This window comes from Acanthochromis polyacanthus, chromosome 3, assembly GCF_021347895.1.
Source record: "Acanthochromis polyacanthus isolate Apoly-LR-REF ecotype Palm Island chromosome 3, KAUST_Apoly_ChrSc, whole genome shotgun sequence".
NCBI classification, from domain to species: domain Eukaryota; kingdom Metazoa; phylum Chordata; class Actinopteri; family Pomacentridae; genus Acanthochromis; species Acanthochromis polyacanthus.
Genome location: NC_067115.1, coordinates 6,183,438 through 6,205,381, shown reverse-complemented (window position 1 = coordinate 6,205,381; position 21,944 = coordinate 6,183,438). Strand labels below are relative to the sequence as shown.

At 41.0% G+C, this 21,944-nt stretch overlaps 1 protein-coding gene across 1 annotated transcript; it reads right to left on the bottom strand.

The window, feature by feature from the left end:
* Positions 1 to 154: 154 nt before the first annotated feature.
* Positions 155 to 19,605, bottom strand: sh2d3a (SH2 domain containing 3A). The gene is made up of 20 exons (XM_051945548.1): positions 19,241 to 19,605; positions 18,931 to 19,022; positions 18,680 to 18,797; positions 18,027 to 18,056; positions 17,877 to 17,938; positions 16,614 to 16,762; positions 12,188 to 12,227; positions 11,918 to 12,034; positions 10,916 to 11,059; positions 9,652 to 9,941; positions 9,461 to 9,546; positions 6,682 to 6,801; positions 6,441 to 6,598; positions 6,121 to 6,321; positions 5,330 to 5,491; positions 4,409 to 4,524; positions 3,880 to 4,051; positions 3,676 to 3,787; positions 2,268 to 2,453; positions 155 to 861 (listed from the first exon to the last, which is right to left on the bottom strand). Exons 2-20 carry the CDS (start codon positions 19,018 to 19,020, stop codon positions 668 to 670), a joined length of 2,547 nt encoding a protein of 848 aa, XP_051801508.1. The 5' UTR covers positions 19,021 to 19,022; positions 19,241 to 19,605; the 3' UTR covers positions 155 to 667.
* Between the last annotated feature and the right edge of the window lie 2,339 nt (positions 19,606 to 21,944).

The window sequence follows — 21,944 nt, the reverse complement described above, 5'->3', positions numbered from 1 at the left end:
CTCAACATTTAAGGGGTATTATTGTATGATCCATTTGTAAAAGAAAATGTATTTACGTGTATCATAAAATGAAAAGGAAAAAAAATACTTGTCTTTTTTTTTTGCTTCTTTACGGTGTAATTTTTTTAAAACAATACATGCATAAACTACCAACACAAATTGAACACTATTTATTGCATTACAAACACAGTTTCCAGTGTGGTTTACTACAACAGCAGTTAAAAGATGAGGCGCCTTAGGCTAAGAGCTCCGTTTGACTAATGTGTAATAATGCTGGTCCATTGGAATGTCAAGTATCAAACAAGTGGTTTGAATTGCTAAAACACTGAGCACACAATTTGTGATGTAAATAGATGCGAGTTTTTTGGTAAACAATTGTAGTCTTCCTGAAAAAGGAAAATGCTTCCAAAGCAGCCCATTTCACAGTGAAGGCCTGCCCACACATTCCATTTAGAATTCATTTTATTTACAAGCTATGTCAAGTTGTTGTTTGACAATCTCAACATACAGTCACTGTGTGTGTGTCTGATCTCATGGCTGAGATCTCTTCCTTTACGACAACACACGAGGCTCGTCTAAAAGCATCATTCTGTCAGCTTTGCTCTACTTTCCTCTCGTGAAGAAAGCGCTGACTTCACCTTCCACTTACTGAAACGGGCCCCGAGGCTCAGCTTAGAGCGTCAGGTTGTTGTGGGGTGATCTCCACCGGTTCCAGTTTATCTGAGAGGACACAAAGAATCTTGTCAAACTTCTCATAGCGCTCCTGTCTCTCGGCCGCTGCCCCCAGCTGACCCCAGAACAGCCGCAGGGCAAACTCTGTCCGGAAAGCCTCCAGCAGCTCGGGGACTGACTCCCAGCCTCCTGCAGAGACAGTGTGACGGACGTTTCATCAGACACCACCTGTGATATCACTTCACATCAGTTTCACAATGTTCACTGTTTTCAGTATAATACTTTAGACTTCCCTACTTCCTGCTCCAGCCTGTGTTTACTCTGACTCACAATGGGCCCCAGGCAAAAAACTCCTCATATGAATGCATTTATGCAGAGCGTGTGGGAGCAATCTGTTGCATTCATCAGTTTTCTCAGACTTCAGAAAACACTTGTTTTGCTTACTTAAGAATTACGGTTTGGTGTCTTTATCTGAATGATTCATAAAGTAGAATTCTTAAATGCCTTGTGGGTGTACACTTCTTCCAACCACTCAAACTGCAGTTTCCATCCATGTCTGTCCAGACTTGTATATTATTCATAGTAAAGACTTTGAAGGAATTTAGTAGGTGGTTCCCACAGGAATATTGTCACAAATTCAGAATCCAGCCAAATGTGAAATATGGACACAATCTTATGGCATTAAATAATGGCCAAAAAAAGTGTTTGTGCTGAAAATTCTGATGTCAAAGTGAAGGTTGCCTTTGACCTTATGGATATAAGATGTCATCACTTCATTTTGTTTATAGATCTTGTCATAATTACTGCGTGAATTCATGAGTTATGACCTAAAACATCTTTAGTCACAATGACGTCTGACCACCAAAGTCTAATCAGCTCGTCTGTTTTGTCCACTGGATGAACATCTGAACTAAATTTGAATAAATTCCCTCAATGTGTTTATACTGTGTTCATGACGATGGAACAAATGGACTGATGAACAGTTAGAAAGCATAATGCCTCCCACCACGTCTACCAGAACAGTACAAACTTACCGGTATGTAAAATGGGTATTTAATCATTGTCGTCAGCTGGCCAATTGTAGGTTCAACATTCTGTGAATTTGTGTCTCAGCTGTTGCCAGAAAACTCTGTCACTACAACAGCAGCTTCAAGGTCTTTATGCAAGTTGCTGTCCAGGGAAAACATTCACTTTTTTCAGTGGACGATGAGCTGCACTAGATACAAGATTATGTCTGTAGGTGCGAGTCAAAGCAGCACAAAATAACATCAACAGAAAACTGCATTGTTATTAGACGGTCGGTGTTCTTCGCTGCGCCTTCTGATCGGTGGATATTCTCTTGTACTTCTCCCTGACTATCCCATCATAACTCCCTCCATGTATTTACACACAGTCATGGTCCACTTTGCTTTAGAAAGACATTTTGTAGCACAAATAACACTTCATGTCAAGCCACTCCGTCTTTGTTTTTATCTCAGTACAGCACTGCTCTGCTGACGCTGGCAGCAGTAAGAACATTTTCTATTTGTTGTACTTCTCTCGGTACTATTACTGGCATTGTTAAGGTTTTTACATTTTGTAGATGATGTGTGTACCTGTAAGCAGAGAGCGTGCGTGCTGCTGATAATCTTTGGCGTGCAACGCGGCGCTGCGAGCTGATTGGAGGACATCGTAGAGGAGCTGACAGCCTCGCTCACTGTTCTCCACTGGGTCTTCACCCTCCATCAGCATCAGCAGAGGAACCAGGTGTGGCATGGCTATGGGACCCTGGACGACAGAATCTACAAATGCATGAACACACACCATCCATCAGACTGCAGGTGTTTCATCCATCAGTGAGTGTTTGTTGAAGGTATAGAGTATGAGTGCATATATATATAAAAAAAAAAGATGTGTGAAGCCTTTCGTGGCTCCAGAGGGAGCAGCGCAAAGTTTGATAAACTGCCTCGAGTACATCTCTAATTACATGAAACGGTTGAGCCTAATGAGCTCTTAAACTTAAATGATCTTAAACTGTCCTGGTAGAGACTGAGACTATTAGCCAGGTCATCAAGTCAAGGTTTTTAGGTAGAAATAGTAACCTAAACACTGTGAAGCTACTCTATTGGTTTTTGCAGCCTATATTTAAAAAAAGGAAATTACAAGCAGGTTTACACTAAATTAATGAATTAATTCCACTGGTGATAAATATTATCCAATGGTGTAGATCTCCACATTTTTTTTCATTTGTAAGATCAGTGGTTGTGTACCAGCCACAAGAAACAGATGTTTATCAGAAGCCAGTAATCCCCCTGTACAATATTATTTATCATTCACCTCTTAATGGTTCATTATTTCTAAGCTGAACAGTCAATGAGTATGTGTGTGGAGAATCTTGGCAGAAGAGGAATATTCCAGCGTGATAACTATCCGAAGAATTCTGCCAAAATCACACGAGTTCCGAAAGAAGGAAAGGTGAAAACTATGAAGTGACTGGGCATGTTGCCTAAATCCAATTAAACATTTTTGTGGTATTTAAAAAAAAAAGAGCAACACAAATCCTTCAGCAAAGAGCAGATGAAAAATTTTGCCTCTGAATAATGACAGAACATCTCTCCTCAGGTTTGGTGTTCTCTGAGGAGGATTGAGTTTGGCTTCCAAAGTAAAAGGTGGATATATTAAGTGTTGAAAGGTATTAAAGATTTGAATCTCTGTAATTAAAAGTGTTCTGACTCCTGTGGCACTGAGCTCCTACTGCGAGCCTGTATTTTTATTATAGTAAATCTAAGCTGTTTAATTTCATACAAGAACAAATACTCGACTGTTTAACTTAGAGGTAATGCAATTACTGTGAGGTTATAAAGTCATTTCACATTTACATAAGATTGTTCAGGGTTGGACACACTTCTGCTGTAAATTGTATCCTTCGTGGCCCTGACATTATATGTCGATGCATCTCTAATCGCAGAGGAGGAAAGCATCTGCAGGATGAATGTGATGTGTGTCCTCAACACCACCACTTACCATCTCCTTCATTCAGCGAGTTCATAAAGGGTTTGAGCTTCTTCTCAAATAACACTGCGCTCTCTGTGTGGTTCCTCCTCAGCGCTCGCCACGTCATCTCCAGTCGCACGATCTGCACAGACACAAGTAGACAATATGTGCGAAGAACCTTAAACAGGCCTTCGTTTTGCAGAATTCTGGTAAGTGCTCAGGTGAGTACCCCACCTGAGGCATCTCCAGAGCCTTCATCACTGCTGAGAAGGAGTAGAGGTCGTGGGCGTGTTCTTTCAGGGCCTGAGCCAACACGATTATTTTGTGTAAAACTGTTGCTCTCTGGCTCACAGTCCCCGTGCAGCCCAGAATGTCTACTGCGACTCCCAGTGCTATTAGATGATGCCTAAAAAAAAGATTAAAGATTAATGGATTAGAGGATGTGTGAGTGGACAGAAGATTAAATAAGGTCATTGCTGAGGGACATTTTATTTCTTCCTTCTGGTGGTATCTGGCCACCCAGAAAGTGTCCACCCCAATAAACAGAGTAAGCACTTCTGTCTACAGTGTCCCACTGGGTAATGCACAGGAATATTGTATACCAGAGAAATAGTGCAGCATTTCCTGTCTTTTATCCACAAATTAAACCAAGGACACTGTGTCTGCATGGCTAGATGTCACAAGGGACAAGTGGGAAATCATGTTTGTTGTAATATGAGCGAAAGCATTATTGTGAAGTACAAAGTGTGACAGCTGCATGTACCGCTCTAACAAATCCTCTCGTAACTGGTGCCCATGTGGCAGAGTGACAAGCTCCAGCCCCGAGTCAACTCCCATCAGCCTCTTCTGCTCATCAGTCACCCCGACGATGCGTGCTACCTGCAGCACCACAAAAAAGATAAATCAGCGGCCAGTCAGATGTTACATCCAGCTCACTGAAGCCGCTTCATTCAAACTACTGAGTTTACTGAGAACATGTGACTGCAATCCAAAGCTCGTGTTTATCCAAGTACTCAAGTTGAAATTTTGGAATTATGTGAAAGGTAAAAGTAAAATTTCCTCATTTTATCTTACAAATGTAAACACACAAGCTATTTATCAAATTTCTTGAGATTAAAAAATGCAGTTATAGTTATGATAGCTTTTGATTTTTGGATGTTGCACAAAGCTGTTTTGCAGTTACCAGGTATATGCACAAACCAAAACTAGAAAAGCACTCAGAGCGCAGACCTCCGCCAAGGATAGAGAAGAAAACAGGAAACCCATGCAGTAAAGGATCACAAGCTGGAATCAAACCTGCATCTCTAACACAGTTCTGTTTACAAATCACCTTCTTAACCAGTTGAGCTATCTGGACACCTTGCGCCAATTTTTTGGACGACATACTAACCTATGATGTTTTTGTCATATTTTGGACCACATACTAAAAAATTCAAAGTGATCCAGAATCCAGGATCCTTTCCGGATTGCCACCAAAATTAAATCAGCTCTTCGTCTTACCATAGTCTACATCCCCTCAAAATTTCATGTGAATCTGCCCAGGCGTTTTTGAGTTATCTTTCTAACAGACAGACAGACAGACAGACACACAAACGCCGGGTGTCACATAACCTCCTTGGCGGAGGTAATAAAACATATAGTGATTTAAGGAGCTGCTGAGTTAGGTTAGATCGTTGTGGGGTACCTGGCAGTCGACACTAAGCATGTGCAGAGCGGTGGTTTTGGGGTCTGAACGGTTGAAGACCTCTTTGACTGAAAGCAGGACGCTGGGCTCCAGAGGTCGATTGTTCTCGGGTAACAGCAGTGACTCAAACTGATCCAGCTGGAAACACGACCCTGACTCCATCTGTGGTAGAGATGGTAGCATGTTACTACACATTACTGAGCATTTTTTCAACATATTTCACAAAGTTGTTAATTGAATAAATTCCCTCAAAAGTTGGAAAGTCTCCTCCACTGCAGTGGTTACAGATCACAAGACTGATAAGTTTTACCACTTTTAAAATGGAGGGAAATCTTAGGATAATAACTACAATTCTGTAAATCATATCTGATACTGTTTAAGAATCATACAAGTAGTAACTGCAAGTTACAAATCACTTATATTTTACATTCTGTTCATATGAAACTCAATTAGAATGTAGCATTAGAACACAGGAGTGATGGTTGCTGGAAATGTTTCTCTGTATCCCATGCAGATATTCTATTAAAAAATCAGACGTTTCCAGCTAGAATAGTCATTTACCACATTAACAATGTCAAGACTGGACTTCTGAGTAATTTATCTTCAATGAAAAAAATGCTTTTCTTTCAAAAATAAGGACATTTCTAAGTGAACCCCAAACTTCTGAACGGTAAGCCACGGTACATGGCTTACAGTTAAGAAGCTGGCATGGCCCTTGACCTCCACATCTACTCAGAACAGAAGCAAATGCAAAAACTACAAACTGAAAAGCAAATATTATTTATACAAACATGTGGCCGTTCAAAATGCCAGTCCTCCACTTCCTCTGCTGCCTTCCTCTGGAGCTCTTTGTCAAACGGCAGCTGTGATGATGCGTCGCTCTTCTGAGCCTCCAAAAATCCAAAGGAAGTCTCTGTGAGGCGGGCACGGCTCTGCCACTTCTCCTCCGCACGCAGCCGGTCCACATGGCCCTTCCGCCGAGACTGAGGCAGCTGAAGAAGAAGTGGACACGAATGCTCCATGGAGGATTTATTGTTACCTAGTAAGGGCGTCCTCATTTCCCCAAACAGAAAAGGCAGTAACAGTAAGACGAGCAGTGAGAATTTTTTACCTGGATGACCAGCTCATCATAGAAAGACGAGGGGTCTTCGTCTGAGTCTGTGGGTGGGGGAGGCGTAGCGTTGGGGAAAACAGCAGAGACCCTGAGAGGCTTAGGAGGAGCTCTGGAGTGCAACTGCCCATCTGAACCTCGCAAAGTTACACCACCACCTGCAGGCACAGAGACGGGAGTTCAGAGCTGTGTGTCTTGGGTGAGAAGAAGCGGAACACGTGCTCATGTTTACATGTGTTACCGGGATGGGGAGGGCGTGCGTGTCGTGGCCGTGGACTCAGCAGGGGTTCGCTGCCTGTGCGAAACACCGGGGAGATGGGGGCGGGGCCGGTGTCTTCTGATGGAGGGTTCTTTGGAACACCTGGATGAAGAACAGAAGCAGTGGCAAGATGAAAATAGACTTTACCACTGACATCCAGTTTCTTGTTACTTATCGGCAAACTCGCATACGACGAACCAACAAGCTCGTACCAGCTGATGTAGGGATGTGACTCTAGCAAAGCCCCTACCAAATTTCTATCCCTCATCCAGATAAGTTACCTAACTCAGTAAACAGAATCCGTTTGTCTTCAAAAAACTGCCTGACCTCCATCCTGTGAGTAAGTACGCCTCTGAGAGCACTTAGTCACCAAACATCTTCTCTCCCCCACTGACTCCCTTAAAAAAAAAAACATATCCTTCTGTCAGGTCTCTATTGAGGCTTGAATGTCCACTGCAAGTGTTTTAAATGCAGAGCATCTTAAAGCAGCTGCATTTCAACTTTTAAGAGAACTGTTTTACCAATATATTTGTATTTTTGACACTACTCAGCAAATTTACTGCTGCACTTCTATCAAATGGTCAGATCCATCGTAGACACATCAGGACATTAGAACATAACTTATCGTCTTCATATTTCCATACATTCTTCTTTCCTGTCAAAACCTGCCGCAGAAATTTTCTGCTGTGTAAAGCTAGTAGTGGTTAATGTTGCTGTGAGCCCCTAGCCGCAAGCAGAAATGTGAAAAAGGGAACAGAAGGCTGGAAAACTCGATTCCAGCTAACTTCAAACCCCCTGGTTTTCTTTTCCACCCCACGTTTTAAAACATGTAGTCTTCAACCAAAACTGTCATTTAGCCAAGTTTGTGCAGCTCTCTGTGGAGCCACAAAAGGTTTGACACAACTTTTTCACATACACAGTTTTACTCAAAGGCCTGCTAGAATACTTTAATTCCATATCAATGCGGCAAAAAAAATCCTCTGTGGCTGTGCTGTCTACTAGTTTTGTATGTGTTCACATTAGCCGAAGAAAAACTATTCCTTCATCCGCCTTTGATTTACTGTGCCTACATACAGACAAACTGAAAAATCAAATTGTGCCTATTTTGTCTGCAATGTTTGTATTTACGTACACCATCGTTCAAAAGTTTGAGGTCACCCAGGCGATTTCATGTTTTCCATGCAAATTCACACTTTTCTAATCATCAATTAGCCTTTCGAAATAATTAGCTACCAAAACATAGCATTAGAACACAGGAGTGATGGTTGCTGGAAATGTTCCTCTGTACCCCTATGGAGATATTCCATTAAAAATCAGACGTTTCCAGCTAGAATAGTCATTTACCACATTAACGATGTCTAGACTGGATTTCTGATTAATTTATCTTCGTTGAAAAAAAATGCTTTTCTTTCAAAAATAAGGACATTTCTAAGTGACCCCCAAACTTTTGAATGGTAGTGTATATTCTCATGTGAATTTCAGACATCAGACAAGTGGGCTACAACAACATGAGAGGACCAGGCAAGTTAAAGAGAACAACCAGGATTACTGCCTCTGTTAGGATCCTGCTCCTGCCCCGGCCCTTCTTCCTCCTTCTTCCTTTTTTTCCCCTCCTTTTTCCCTTGGTTCCTGATCTGTTTCTGTTTTGCCCTGTCTTTTTGGCTCCCTCTGTCCGTCATGTCTCTCTCTCTCTCTCTGTCACTCGTCCTCCTGATTTCTCTGCACTCTACCTGCTGATTACTGCAGTGAGTGTAATCAGCTGAACTCAACTCACCTGTTCTCCACCTCACCTCCAGCTATTTACGCTCTGTGCTTGCATTCGTTCCCTGCCGGATCATCGGCCCACATGTCTTCAAAGACTCACACCCTGTCATGGACTCTGTTGATCTCTTTTGGATTCTTTTCCCCTCACTTGGACTCAGTACTCTCCCCAGATTCTTGCCTCTGCTAGCTTGTCCTCTACCCTCCTCTGTCCCAGCTTTCATTCTGTTTCTGGACTCCCTGACCCTGCTTCCTAGTCAGTTTTTGTTCCCCCTTTGTGAGTATTCCCTGTTTGGTTAGTGTGTCTTATTGTATTCAGATCGGTTTTCCATTGTTCTCGTCCTGTTAAGTTTATCTTTAGATTTCGTAGGTTTAGTGATGACCTCTCAGTTTTAGTTGGTTCAGTTTGCCTCAGTTCAGTCCTTTCCCTCATCGTTTTACCCCCGCTTGTGTCTGTAATGCCCCTTTGATGATTTTTTGATATTTCTGTTTTGATAAATTTGTATGTTGAGTTTCGATTGTTGGATAGCCAGTTGGTTTTGTTCTTCCTCGCAGTTTTTCTGCATCTGCTTTGTTTCCGTTAGTAAAATATAACCAGTATTCCCTATTTTCTTTGTGTCTGCCAGTTCTGTGCCTGCACAGCTGTTTTTCTCCACCAACCACTTAAGTTGCACTTTACATCCATGACTGCTCAAACAAGACAGTCTGGATCCGAAGTGTCACCATTTAATCATTTTATCCTTGGACCACCAAAATCCAGTACATTTGTCCAAATGAACTTTTGTGCCATATTTGGAGAAACTACCACAACTGAGTTACAGTATATCTCAGTATATGATAGCAGCATATGAGCTGCTCTGTTTACACGTGTAGTGGACACTGGCATTGTGCCCAGCAGCCACGACGGAGCTGGAAAGCAGCACTGCTGCACCCAGTGGACATTAGAGGTTAAGGGTGAGATGCAGCTTTATACATAGGTTACATGGTTATAATAATGTACCAGTTCGTAGGTTGCTGTCGGACTGTGCCGACTGAAGTGAAGGCCTCCGTCCCACATTCTCCAAGTTAGCAGGCTGACTTCCACTCCTGTCAGAAATAAAACAAAGTTTGGCAGTATGTTTATTCATATGTTTGACTACATGAATTATGTTCCAGCTCTGTGTATGTGCACCGTACTACATTTGTTCCCACCTTAGCAGTGGATTGATGACCTGCAGTGTGTCAGTGTGGTTGGAGCTGAAGCTGCGTCTCTTGTTGTGTCCGGTCGCTTTCACTCCCTCTGCACCTCTGCAGCTGCTGCTGGTGGGCTTTGCATGTTGCTCACTGATGACACGCAGAGGAAGGGTCCGTGTGATTGGGTGAAAGATCACAGCGCCTGAAGCCTGGGAGATGGGCCGACGTCCGCCCACGTAGAATCGGATCAGAGCGGGAACGTTGTCAAAGCGATCCTCCTCAAACTGGAACAGCTCCCGAGAGTAGCCCTGTTGCACAGATGGAGGCACACGCATAATGTAACAAGCAGTGGCTTTAAAGGAACAGTAAAAAAAAAAGAATACCCCAAAGACTATAGAAAGGTGGCTACTGTAGCTTGCAGCTCAGCAGAGGTCAGTTTGGTTATTATAAGTTATTTCAGTTGTGAGCCAAAGAAACAGGAAAAAAAACACTCTCAAACCGCTGCAGAAGCATAACCCACTTCCTCATTTTTATCTGCATCCTCAGTATGTCCCAAACAACCATCAGTTTGTCACATAATTACACATTTCTTTTCTTGGAGAGCTACGAGAGTGGTGAAACATGTCGTTCATGCAGTGTTTAGAACATTATGGACAGGGAGGTGGAATATACTCTGGGTGTGAATTGAATTTTTAATGGACATTTTGATATATTCTTTTGTACCAACTCTGGGTTCTGGTTGGGATCCATTACTGTAATGGCTGTGAATCAGAGCAGACTACAGCTGACAAACAACAGAGCAACCTCGAGTAGTTGAGTGATTGCTCAACAAATAGTTGTTTTTTGGTTTGATGACAAATCAAGGAAAAACCTTGGTTTTGTTTGGTTATAAATCATGCCAATCATATCATATGACAACTATTAAAAGGCATGATATGCAAGTTTAATCAGATTGTCTAATGATATCTAACATAACAGCAGTGCAACAAACCCAGGCCAAAATCCAGAGAGCTATCGATTTAGTTGATGGTGCTGTTACACTGGACATTTTTTGTTTTTGTTAGATACTTTGGACACCATTTACATACCTGAGGTGGACAGCACTGAAAATATCTCACAATATAAAGCATTTGTCCAATAAAAATCAATAAACCAACACTAAAAAAACACAGAGTTTCAACTAATTTGGAAAAGAAACAGCAAACCTTGGCACTGTTGTGTAATAAATGATTTTAACAATAATTAATCAAACCCATCACCTGTTGCACATGACAAACCGTACCATTTTGGGACGAAGGACCACTCGTATGATCTTAAAGTGCAGCGGGCCATCTTTCCAAAAGCAGCTCAAAACGTAGTCACCAGGGGAAGAGCTTGAGTCTCGGACCAGGAAGTCTCCGTCCCTCTCAAACAGAGTCTCTGCAGCCTGGAGAGAAGTCAAAAGGCAAACTCGGTCAGCTGGAAGTTAAAGCAAACAGCTTAACATTTTGACAATTAATACTTACTTTGCTTCTTGTTGACAGTTAGATGAGATTGACACTACTTTCATATCCATGTGCTAGATACACTAAGTTGTCGGTTGGGTACATGTATCTAAAGTCAATACAGTAGAATACAATAAATCTTGTCCCATAAAGTTCAGTTTTTGAAAATGTTTTAAAGAGGTGTGAGTAGGCTGTATCATTACTGTGTAAGATGCAATTTGTAAATTTTGCTGTTGAACTGTATTTCATTTTACACAACAGAGAGACTTTCTGTTATATATCCAACATCCTTTGATATAAACAGAGTGGATCAAATAATAGAAATTCATCAAATCTACAGCCTCTCTGTTGAATTACACTGATAAGTTTAAAGGGAGGTGTACCAACCAACACTCATCCAAATGTAAGAACAACAAAATGACAAAGTGTTATGTGCCAGGCTATTTCTTGGTCAAGAGAGGTGACCACTTTGTGTCCTTATTGTTTGCTTGGCAACTTCGAGGTGAATATGAGGCTCCAACAAGTGATTTTTTGGGATCTTTTTAAGTCTTGATAGGTAGATTTTGTTATCCTTTGAACAGAGCTAGACCACATGTGTCCCGTTGCTCAGTCTTTATGCTAAGCTAAGCTACCCATGTGTTGGCTGTGACTACATCATATTTACATTGTACAGACATCAGAGATGGATTATTCTAATTTCAAGACAGCAAAAAGTATTTTTCCCAAATAAGAGTAAACCTATTCATTGAAGATGTATGTATAACAAATAATTAGGTGTAAACACAGTATGATGTGTGTACCTCTCGGCTCAGCGGTCCGTGGTACCATGCGTGGCTCCTCGGGTCCTCAGTGCTGAGTTTCAGCTCCTCTTCCAGCTCCTTCTTCAGCGAGTCCATCTCTCTCCGACCACCAAACACCTACAACACACACAGCATCATCCCATAGTTACACTGCTTCTTTTCCGGGCTCCAATTTTGTATGAGGAAGGCTTTGAAGGATAGCATAAAGAAAAACAAGGCAGCAAAAGAAAACAAGTGAGAGACACAGAGGACGTTTGCTTAACCTCTTACCTTCAACTGGCTGAGGTATGCGCTGATGCTCCTCCTCTTGCTGAAAAACAAGAGCGAAAAAGATGATTTGAAGCTACAAAACCCCAGAGAACAAAAGATGATGCTGCCATGTTTTTACTCGGAACACAAACAGTGTAAGGATGGAAGGCCAAGGTCTGGGTCTGTCATTAACACCAGAAAAACTGACAGACTTTTAATAGCCTGCCTCATTTTCTTCCTTCCTTCCTCCCAAAGCGTCCACCTTCCTGCCTCTGTAAACACAAGGCTCACAGATGAAGAGCTCAGAGAATTTACAGCAGCTGAACAAAATAACTCCCAGCGATCATATGAACAGCTACCAATTGTAGACGGTCTACATCTGTGCCTGCCAGTCTGTGTAAATACAAGTAAATAACATTAAGCAAGTCATGTGTTCAGAGATAGCTGGAGGGATATGCTCAGTGATGTGAGGGCTCCTTGTTTAACCTACGTTTACCCCAGACATCTCTATTAATATCCACAAAAACGAAACAAATACCCATATTTTAGGACTTTCAGTTACACCAGTTAATGAAGCGCATGAAGCTTAAAGTTTATTCAGGAGCCGTGCGACAAATCCTGAAAGCATAAAAGTCACAATCATTTTATTTTAGAGTTTATAGAGGCATTGATTCAACTCAAAGGTCCTTTTGTTGGATGTACCTAGTAGTAATTTAAAAATAAACTGAATAAATTTGCTCTCTTACATTACAAATTCATCCATAATTGAGTCACCTCTTATCACAAAAACACAACAACATAGGAATATTGAGGTCATCCGAAAGACAACAAAAACTTTACTTTTTAAAAATAGTTTCATTTTTACACCTTTCTCATTGATTTAGCTGTTCAACATTATTTCCGCAACATTTGGGGCCATTATTTTTAAGAACCTCCTCCTCATCTCACCCAAAATCACTTGTGTCCAACATAATTAACAACAGAAGTTTAACCAGAGACTTCTCCATTATCGCTATGATGCCTTCATTAAAACTTCAGTGGAAGTACAATGAATCCTCGATTTAATTATTCTGTTGGCTTCAAATATAACTCTAAAAAGTATGCCTTGAAAATGCCCAACTAGTCTTAACACTAGAATGTAAAGCTCCCCATTTCCCAGATAAAAATGACAAGGACACGACCTCCACATCCTCAGTGATACTCAAACCACCGGCCTTCAGTGCCTCCACATTTCAGGCTGCAGTCTCCCTCAGACTCCTCTTGAATGGATGTGGGACCAAGCTCTGGACATGGTATGAGCGAGTTTTCTCCACTGTCCTCTGAAAATCTTCCATAAACATTTTGGGGAAGCGCAAATCTTACTGTGCCTAAAAAAAGTCACTAAAATGCACCTTTTCATATCAAATTTAAATGTTCAGTTTTATGTCATACTCTACAATTGCTGCTTTTTTCATGATTAGATAATTTGTCAATTATTTCCTCAATTGATCAATTAATCTTTGGTCTATAAAAATGGCAGGAAAGCCTCTGTACGTCTCTTCTCCTCTGTTGTCAGCTGGGATTGGTTCGATCCCATTAGGATTCTCAATAGGAAAAAGTGACAATAGTTGATTTATAGATGGATGGATTTCTTAAAGCTTATGATATTAATTTAAATTCACTTGTTTTCTCATACTAACAGTCCAAGCCTAAAGATATCGACGACTGACACATAAGAGAAAAGCAAAACAGCGAATCCTCACAGTCATGGCTGGCTTCCAATTAATTTTCCTTTAATCAGTTAATAATTTTCTATTGAAGAATTGATCAACTAGCAGCGTAAAGCATCAGCAAACACTCAGAAAAGTGATCCACATACAAAAAATTATGAATAGTATTAAGTGTGTTTACATATAGTGTATAAAGTCTTTAATTGACTGAAAATTATGTAAACAGGGTGGATAAAAAAAATACTGTACATGTAATACAGAATTATAATCTATTCAGGTAGCATTTATTGCAAATCTGTTGCATCAAAGTATATTAGGTTAGCTGGGTGTAACTAATAAACTGTTGTAACTTAGTAATCACAGTGAAAAAACTCATTACAGCAGCAGCAAACACTGACATATATGCAAAGACATCCGGCTGAAGCACACTTTTAGGTTTTGTTATGAGGTAACAGGGTCCAACATCCTGTGAGGGGCGTTGGCTCAGGCAGAAACACCTGTGCAATGTGCTGGAAAGCCACTGTTGTGAAATGTAACCTGACGCCACAAAATGCAATGTTTCAGTGTATTTCATTAAGCCTGACCAGCCGACTAGTACTCCTCCGTGTAATGAAACACTAGGACTGTCTTAACCTTTGTTTTTAAACTGAACACACAGTCCTCAAACTGCACAGTTACCAGTGTCTCAGAATTGTGCAACAGGTAGTGAGTTAGCAGGCAAAGCTACAGGTAGCAACAAAACAACGCTAAGCACTGTCGACATTTTTACGACTGTGACGATAAGTATGGTATTTAACAACTTAGCATGTGGAGCGAAAGGTTTAGAAAATCCTGCAATTCAAAAGTTAAATCAACTGCCAGAAAAAAAAACGTCCCAAATTTGAACATCTCGCGTTAATTAAGGAAGCCGTCCGTTGTTTCACGAACTTTCTCCTCCAACGGTCCGTCCCTACCTGACCGTCCGGCTCACAGCTCGCTCGTCCCGGACATGTTTTACGGTTTTTTGGTCCAAAGTTAACAACAGCAAACAACAGCTGGGAAGTTGTAATGTTCAGTTCTTCTCTGCTGCGGTCCCTCCCAGCCCCCCTCTCCTCTCCTCTCCTCTTCCTCCTCCCGCTCCTCCTGTCGGACGAGTTCCCACAGGTTCTCCCGAGCTCTCCTCCTCCCCGCCCCGGGCCCCGGTGCTGAAACGCCGCTATCTGTGGAGCATTCCTCGGATACCGACACAAGCTGAGCTGACACATCACCTGGCCTCGGTCAGGGTTATACAGAACGTAGACAGGTATGTCCCACATCTGGAGCTCATTTAGTCTCTTAGGACATGTCAGTCGGACCAAGCTTTTATTACACAAAAAGTAAAAATGCCCAACAAATCCCAGTACAATGCATAGACTGTATATAAAGATCTAAATCCTTATATACAGTCTATAGTACGGGAAAGCCACGCAAATCCACAGTACATGCAAATAAATAATTACTAATTCTAACTTTTCTGTCATGGTCACTCAATAAAAAGTACCTGTGGGTTTTGTGGCAGCGCATTAATATTAATGGGACCAGGTGTGTGCGAGTCTCCGCCAATCAGAGCAGCGGGCCAGAACTATCTCCTCATGTTTAGAGCAAAAAAAAAATAGTTCCAGTATTTGTCATCCTACATTTATACTCCTACATTAAAGGTGAGTCAAAGAAAGCATCTCTGTAGAAACATTCGAGTGCCTTTTTCCCACGTGTAACTCAAAAATTTCTGAGGGAATCCGGAAAACAAACAAACAAATGGATATTTAGTTGTATACATTCCTTTTTGCTGCTACTTTCTGAGGATTTGTTGATTTTCTTACCCTATGTCATAACTTAATGTGATTAGAGAGGATTAATTTGATTGAGAAAATTGTGGTGGATGTATGTCAGTATTTGCGCATTTCATAGATCAAACACTTGAAAGAAACAATGACCACCTGATCAGTTTATAACGGAGGTATTTGTTACTTACAGCCCTGATCTGGAGGTTCAAAATGTGGCCTTCTTCTGCAAAGGGATAGCGAAGCTTGATCAGCAGAGCAAGTGCATTGAAGTTAAAGAGGACTATGTTGGATAATAATGAAAGAACAATATTTCTTCTGTAACACTGAGGCTGAGAACTTTTTAAAGTAACTTTGTGGCTTTGCCTTTTAAAATCACTATTTTTTTTCATAAATAAGGTCTGTGGATCATCCACAGTAACTGGATATTGTTTCTAGAATGACAAGTTATTTAAAATATCTAATCGAAGTTAAAAGCCTTCAGCACCACATCTTTATCAGATCTCGAATAACTGAACTTTTATTGCCAAAGATGGCATTAAACCATCTTGTGTGTAACAGCTTACAAACACACTGGACTTTGTAATTCAATACTTGACCTGTCACTAAAGGTAGCATGACCTAAATATCAAATTCCCAAGGTGTGTTGTTTGTTGTACTATTCATCCAAAAAAAAACTGCAGTTTTCTTTGCCGGTAGCACAACTTATCTTCATGTTATTTGATATCTCTGAGGCCATTTCATTCATTTTCTTTTCAGCCTCAAGGTAGGTGGCTAATTGTCCGCTTCGCTTTACAAACTGTGGCACAGATTTTATGAGGTACAAGTTAATTATTAGCCAGTCTCAAGTACACTTCCTGGAGAAATTGGATCTCTCTCTCAGTCACACAATCACTGTTACTTTCTTTCACAGACATGCATACAACTCCCAATGCTTACCTGCGTTTGTCCTGACAGCTGTCCTGACTGATCGTGTTGTCTTCGTTCAAGGGGCGGAGGTGCCCGCAGGAGGCGGACAGGCGATGTCTTTTGTCAGCACGCTGGAGGCGGGGAAGGACGCTCTGACGGAACAGATCCTTCGGCTTCTCCTACAGGAAATGGTAGAGAGTGTTGGTCTGAGAGCTTCTGTTTGTCTCCCTCAGACAGAGTTACAAATGACAACTTTACACTGCCTATCCAAAAAAAAAAAGCTGCACACTCTAATATTTCATTGGACAACCTTTCGCTCTGAGAACAAGACACATTTAGTGTGCCATCGTTTCGATAAGCTTCTGCAATGTCACAGCATTTATTTCTGTCCAGAGTTGCATTAATTTTCTACCAAGATCCTATATTGATGATGGGAGAGTCGGACTGCTGTGCAAAGTCTTCTCCAGAACATCTTAAAGATTCTCAATGGGGCTGAGGTCTGGACTCTGTGGAGGTCAATCCATGTGTGAAAATGACGTCTCATGCTCCCTGAACCATCCATTCTCTGTGTGAGCCCAACGAATCCTGGCATCATCATCTTGGAATATGACCATGCCATCAAGGTAGAAAATCTACACTGATGTAAAAACCTGGTCATTCAGTGTCTTCAGGTAGTCAGCTGACCTCATTCTTTGGGAACATAACGTTGCTGAACCTGACCTGGTAGGCACTAGATATGATGAGTGCGTCAATTCATCCACCTCTCTTCTTACCCTGATGCCCCCATCACTTAGGAACAGGTTAAATCTGGACTCATCAGATCACATGACCTTCTTCCATTGCTCCAGAGTCCAATCTTTATGCTACCTAACAAACGGAAGCTTTTTTTTTCTGATTAGCCGCCTCACTGATCAGTGGTTTTCTTAGAGCTACACAGCTGTTTAGTCCCTTTGGACAGTTCTTAACCTGGATTTTATTAGTTTCAGAAATCTCCTTAGTTGTTTTCTTTACTTGATGCAGACCAATAATTTGACCTTTCTGAGACAGATTAACATCCTTTCCATGACCACAGGATTTGTCTTTCAACATGGTTGTTTAAGAAATGAGAAGCTCCTCACTGCATCAGCTAGAGATAAATAAGTATTTATCACTGCAGTAATTATCCAATGGAGGCCTTTTACCTATTTGCTTAGGTAAATCCAAGTGGCGACTTTTTGTTTGAACAGGCCATGTATTTTAGAGAAGACATCTGCTATGTTGTGATGCTATGCAGTGCAAACTTTACAGCCTCACCAGATCCATAGACGATCCCAGGGAGTACTTTCGGCTCAATCTGCGCTTCACAACCTGCACACCTGAGAGGACAAAATTCCATTTTAAAGGAATAGTTTGACACTTTGGAAAACATTTGTTTTCTTGCTGTAAGTTAAAGAAGATCCTTACCACTCTCAGGTCTGTCTGTTAAAAATGAAGCTGGAATAAATGAGATACAGCGTGTAACTTGAGGGGCTTTAGAGTTGCAAAATCAGTGTATTAGTATCTTTGGATGGCGCCAGATTGTGTGTTTCCCCTCTATTTCCAGTAACAAAACTGTATTTCCCAAAAACTGTACCTTTAATTAGTGTTCTTAGAACACACATATACAGTGCAGTACATTAATAAACTTGAGCATCTTCGTTCATTCAATCCTTTGTCTGTGTTCACAGTCAGTTTGTTTTCTGTTTAAACCAAACCAGTGAGTAAAACCACAAATACATAACATTTGACTTGATAAACTGGTTTGTCATGCTCAGCATAAATTATCTCAACAGATACTGCTCTCTGCCAGTTGTGCTCGACTTCTAAACGTTTAGTGCAACGGTTTTTCAAAAAAATTGCACAAGCATGTGTTTATTCACATTAGCCTGAAGCTGTCAGGTCCTCTGGAGCCCACTTGACTGTTGTACCCACTTAGTAATGCAACCTTGGATGCAATCCAATGCAAAACATTTCTACTTGATAAACATATAATAAGAGCATTTTTTTTTTTTTTACAATTTCAGTTACGGTCCAGACTTTGTGTGCATGTGGGCTTGTGTGCAGCTAGTGTGTGTCACCAGAGTGTGGGTCCAGTCTCAGCCGGTGTTTTGAAAGCTGATTGAGAATGGTTTCCCTGTGTGTTGCATCTTCTATTCCGGCATCCTTCAGCTCTACATCGGTTACATTCAGCAAACCCTGCAGAGAAACAAAAACAGGGAGATTGGGACAGAAATAAAGCAAAACTGTAGATAGTAAGGATTGGAGCACAGAAAACAGAAAGAAGAGACACGAACAAAGACACACAGAGGCGTTTTGAACATTCACATACCTCCAAACCATAATATTCACTCTCTAGCGTCTTGATATACTGGGGTAGGCCGATCTGTCTCAGCCACCAGGCGATAGAGCGATTATTCATGTCTCAACAACAAAGGGAGAAAAGATACTGATTACATACCAGCACACAGTCTAATAGACACACATGCTTGTACACGTTTCTGTGCACAAAAGTTTCTAAGAAAACAAAAAATGAAGAATCGGTCTGACATCAGTTTACATTCAGAAAGCAGCTTACCAGACACGCAAGCAGAGAGCCTTGCATTGTTTGCCTTGCAGCAGCTTCAGTATGTAACACCTACCTGTTTACAGGATCCACTGTGGCACTGTGGGAATTTTCTTTCTCTCGTCTTCCCTGTTATATCTCTATCTCATTCTGCCTCTTTCTGTCCTTTCTTTTCCTCTGTTTTCCTTCTTTGCAGCTGCTCTCATCTAAGCTACCTCTGTCATTAAGTTTACCTCTCACTTTCTCCCTGTGGTACTAGTGGAAACCCGCTCCCCCTCAAACCTACAGGGCCCTCAAAGAAGCCAATCAGATTGTGCGGTGGGCACACAGTACCCCTCACAAAATGGCAAATCGCAGTGCAGGAATTAGCATGAGCTGTCAGGAGGCGGAGAGCGCAGGTAGAGGCATGTTGTGGGAGAAAGATAGAGTTCAGAAAAACAAGGTAGCTGTCAGCATGTCAAGTCAGAGAAAGGCATGCATGCACAGTGGTGTGTCTTCCAAACTGTCTGTCTGTCTGTCTGTTGTACATTGTGATATTAAATATCTGCAGGGATACTGCGTACAAGAGTGACACCTAGTGCTGATGCGAAAAGTGGCACAGACATTCATCTTGAGGTGAACACTTGTCTGTGTTAAAGGACCATCGTGGAGGATTTAGGGGTTCTGTTAGGAGATATGAAATGTCGTATTTATGGTCACCTGTAGCTATGAATCATTGTGTTTTCATTACCTTTCAAAGAGCCCTTCTTATCTAAAGAGAGAGCAGGTTCTCCTCTGCAAAACCCCTAATGTTGCACCTGCATGTTGCTACCGTAGCCCACACGCTGGCTCTAGAGAAGGTCTCTTCTGTTTTTATGTTCCAGTGATGGCCACAGGTTCTCCTATCAGCTTGGAAGAGGAGGATGTGGCAAAGGGTATTCAGTTAGTTGACATCTGCAATCTCACCACTAGAGGCCACTAAATCCAGCATACAGGACCTTTAAGTTGCATTATGTGTTTGTCAGAGAGATAAATATATAAGAATATATTTGTGTCACAAAATGTGAGTATTGATTTTGAACAATGTGGACGTTTACTTGGCAGGAGGGCGCCATAGAGCATTATTGGTAGATGCAGGGTCGAGCGTTTTTGTCGTTTGGCGTCATTTATGGACTAAATATCTGTCATCCTCTACTATCTCATTTTTGTCATTTTCTTTTGTAACTCATAAGCCCCTCAGCTTTATGGATCTGCAGTGTGAAGTCTGTGGAGAACCCCTTGAAGACACCATTCTTAATGTGGATTTGGAGCTTGACATCAGATAGAAAGGAGTTGGATGACAGAAAATAAAAAAGCATAATTTCTAGCCGGAAAAATGTGATTTTAATTAGTATTTTGATTGATTGTGTGCATTATTTTTCACTTGTGCACCCCTGTGTTAAAAATGCAAATATGGTGTTTTCAGCAAGATGGAGAGAAGTGAAAAAGTTCATATGAATAATTGACTTTCGCAGCAGAGAGCTACCTTTCCTTGTTCATCGAAGCCCTCACCAAGTATTTGACAGCTGTGCTTCAGTGGAGTAATACCTTTCCATCCCTTGTTCTGTCATAGACTTTAGACAAAACGGCAACATATGCAGTCTGTCATAATCTGGTGCTTTGAATATAGCAAACATCCACTTTCATTCTGTGCAGAATATCTATAAAACTTGATTGGGTCATTAATGGCCGTGATGAAACAGCTAAATCAGGCATCTAGATTCTAATTGTAATTGTATCATTTTAAATATCTTGGACATTACCGGCACTACAAAAGTATTCTCATGATATCCAGTCCTTCGTAAAATAGGAGAGATGTGCATCTTACATCCCTAAATAACACCCACTCACATATGATCGCAATCTTTAGCATATTCTGTTCTCTCTCAGATCCCAAAACAGGCATTATCAAACTATAAATGCCTGTAAGATGGGCTCTTTAATGTTGTGGCTGATCAGGGTATGCTACATTTATAATTCCTGTAGTCTGTATTTTATATTTATGGCCACAATGGGTGCTGTTCAGCTACAGTTCAGCCAAAGTTACAAAGGCTCACTTTATAGCCAAGGGGTCTAAAAGTCAGCTGACATCATACATTTTTAAGATTTCCTTGATAAAATTGCAAAAAAACATTCCATATTTCCTCACTTCATTACAGATGATACCTAGAATGCACATGGTTTAGGTTTCCAATCCAATATTTTCAAACTCAGATAACTGTTTCCTAGAGTTCTCAGATCTTTTACTCAGACAAAGGCTGGTAGTAGTAAGAAAGGATTATTCCAAATAAGCATATAAATTAAAAAGGAAAAATTAAATAAGATGCAAAATAAAATATTAGATTTTAGATGCTTTCCATGTAGCTTATCTTTACCATGCTATACATTTGCTGACTTCATTATGCTAACAGTGCATAATATTTTGAAATTCAAATGATATATTTTGCATGTTCGACCTGTAAAGAAAACTATGGCTACAGTATTGAGAAAAATGTGTTTAGTCAGAAGTCATTTCCATTTTAGTTGCCTGGTGTGAAAGTATTCAAATAGAGCAGAAGTACCTGATTATACTTGAGTAAATCCTGCAGTCTCTCAGACTGGGATTACTGATGTTATAGGCAACACTTTCGTTGGTCCAGTGACTCAGAATAAGTTTTTTGAGCTGTTACATCAGAATGAGTTTTCTTTGCATGGCTCCTCAGCTGTGAATCCTAAAATGTGCTCACATCCCGGTAACTACACCACTGGGTGCAGTCAGAGCT

What these genes read in the sequence shown, in the direction of transcription:
- sh2d3a (XM_051945548.1), bottom strand. Translation starts at nt 19,020, where the DNA reads ATGAATAATCGCTCTATCGCCTGGTGGCTGAGACAGATCGGCCTACCC. An exon ending in GTCATCAATCCACTGCTAAG is followed by an intron (nt 9,547 to 9,651) that starts GTGGGAACAAAT and finishes TATTTCTGACAG; the next exon opens with GAGTGGAAGTCAGCCTGCTA. An exon ending in CGCACGCCCTCCCCATCCCG is followed by an intron (nt 6,599 to 6,681) that starts GTAACACATGTA and finishes CTGTGCCTGCAG; the next exon opens with GTGGTGGTGTAACTTTGCGA.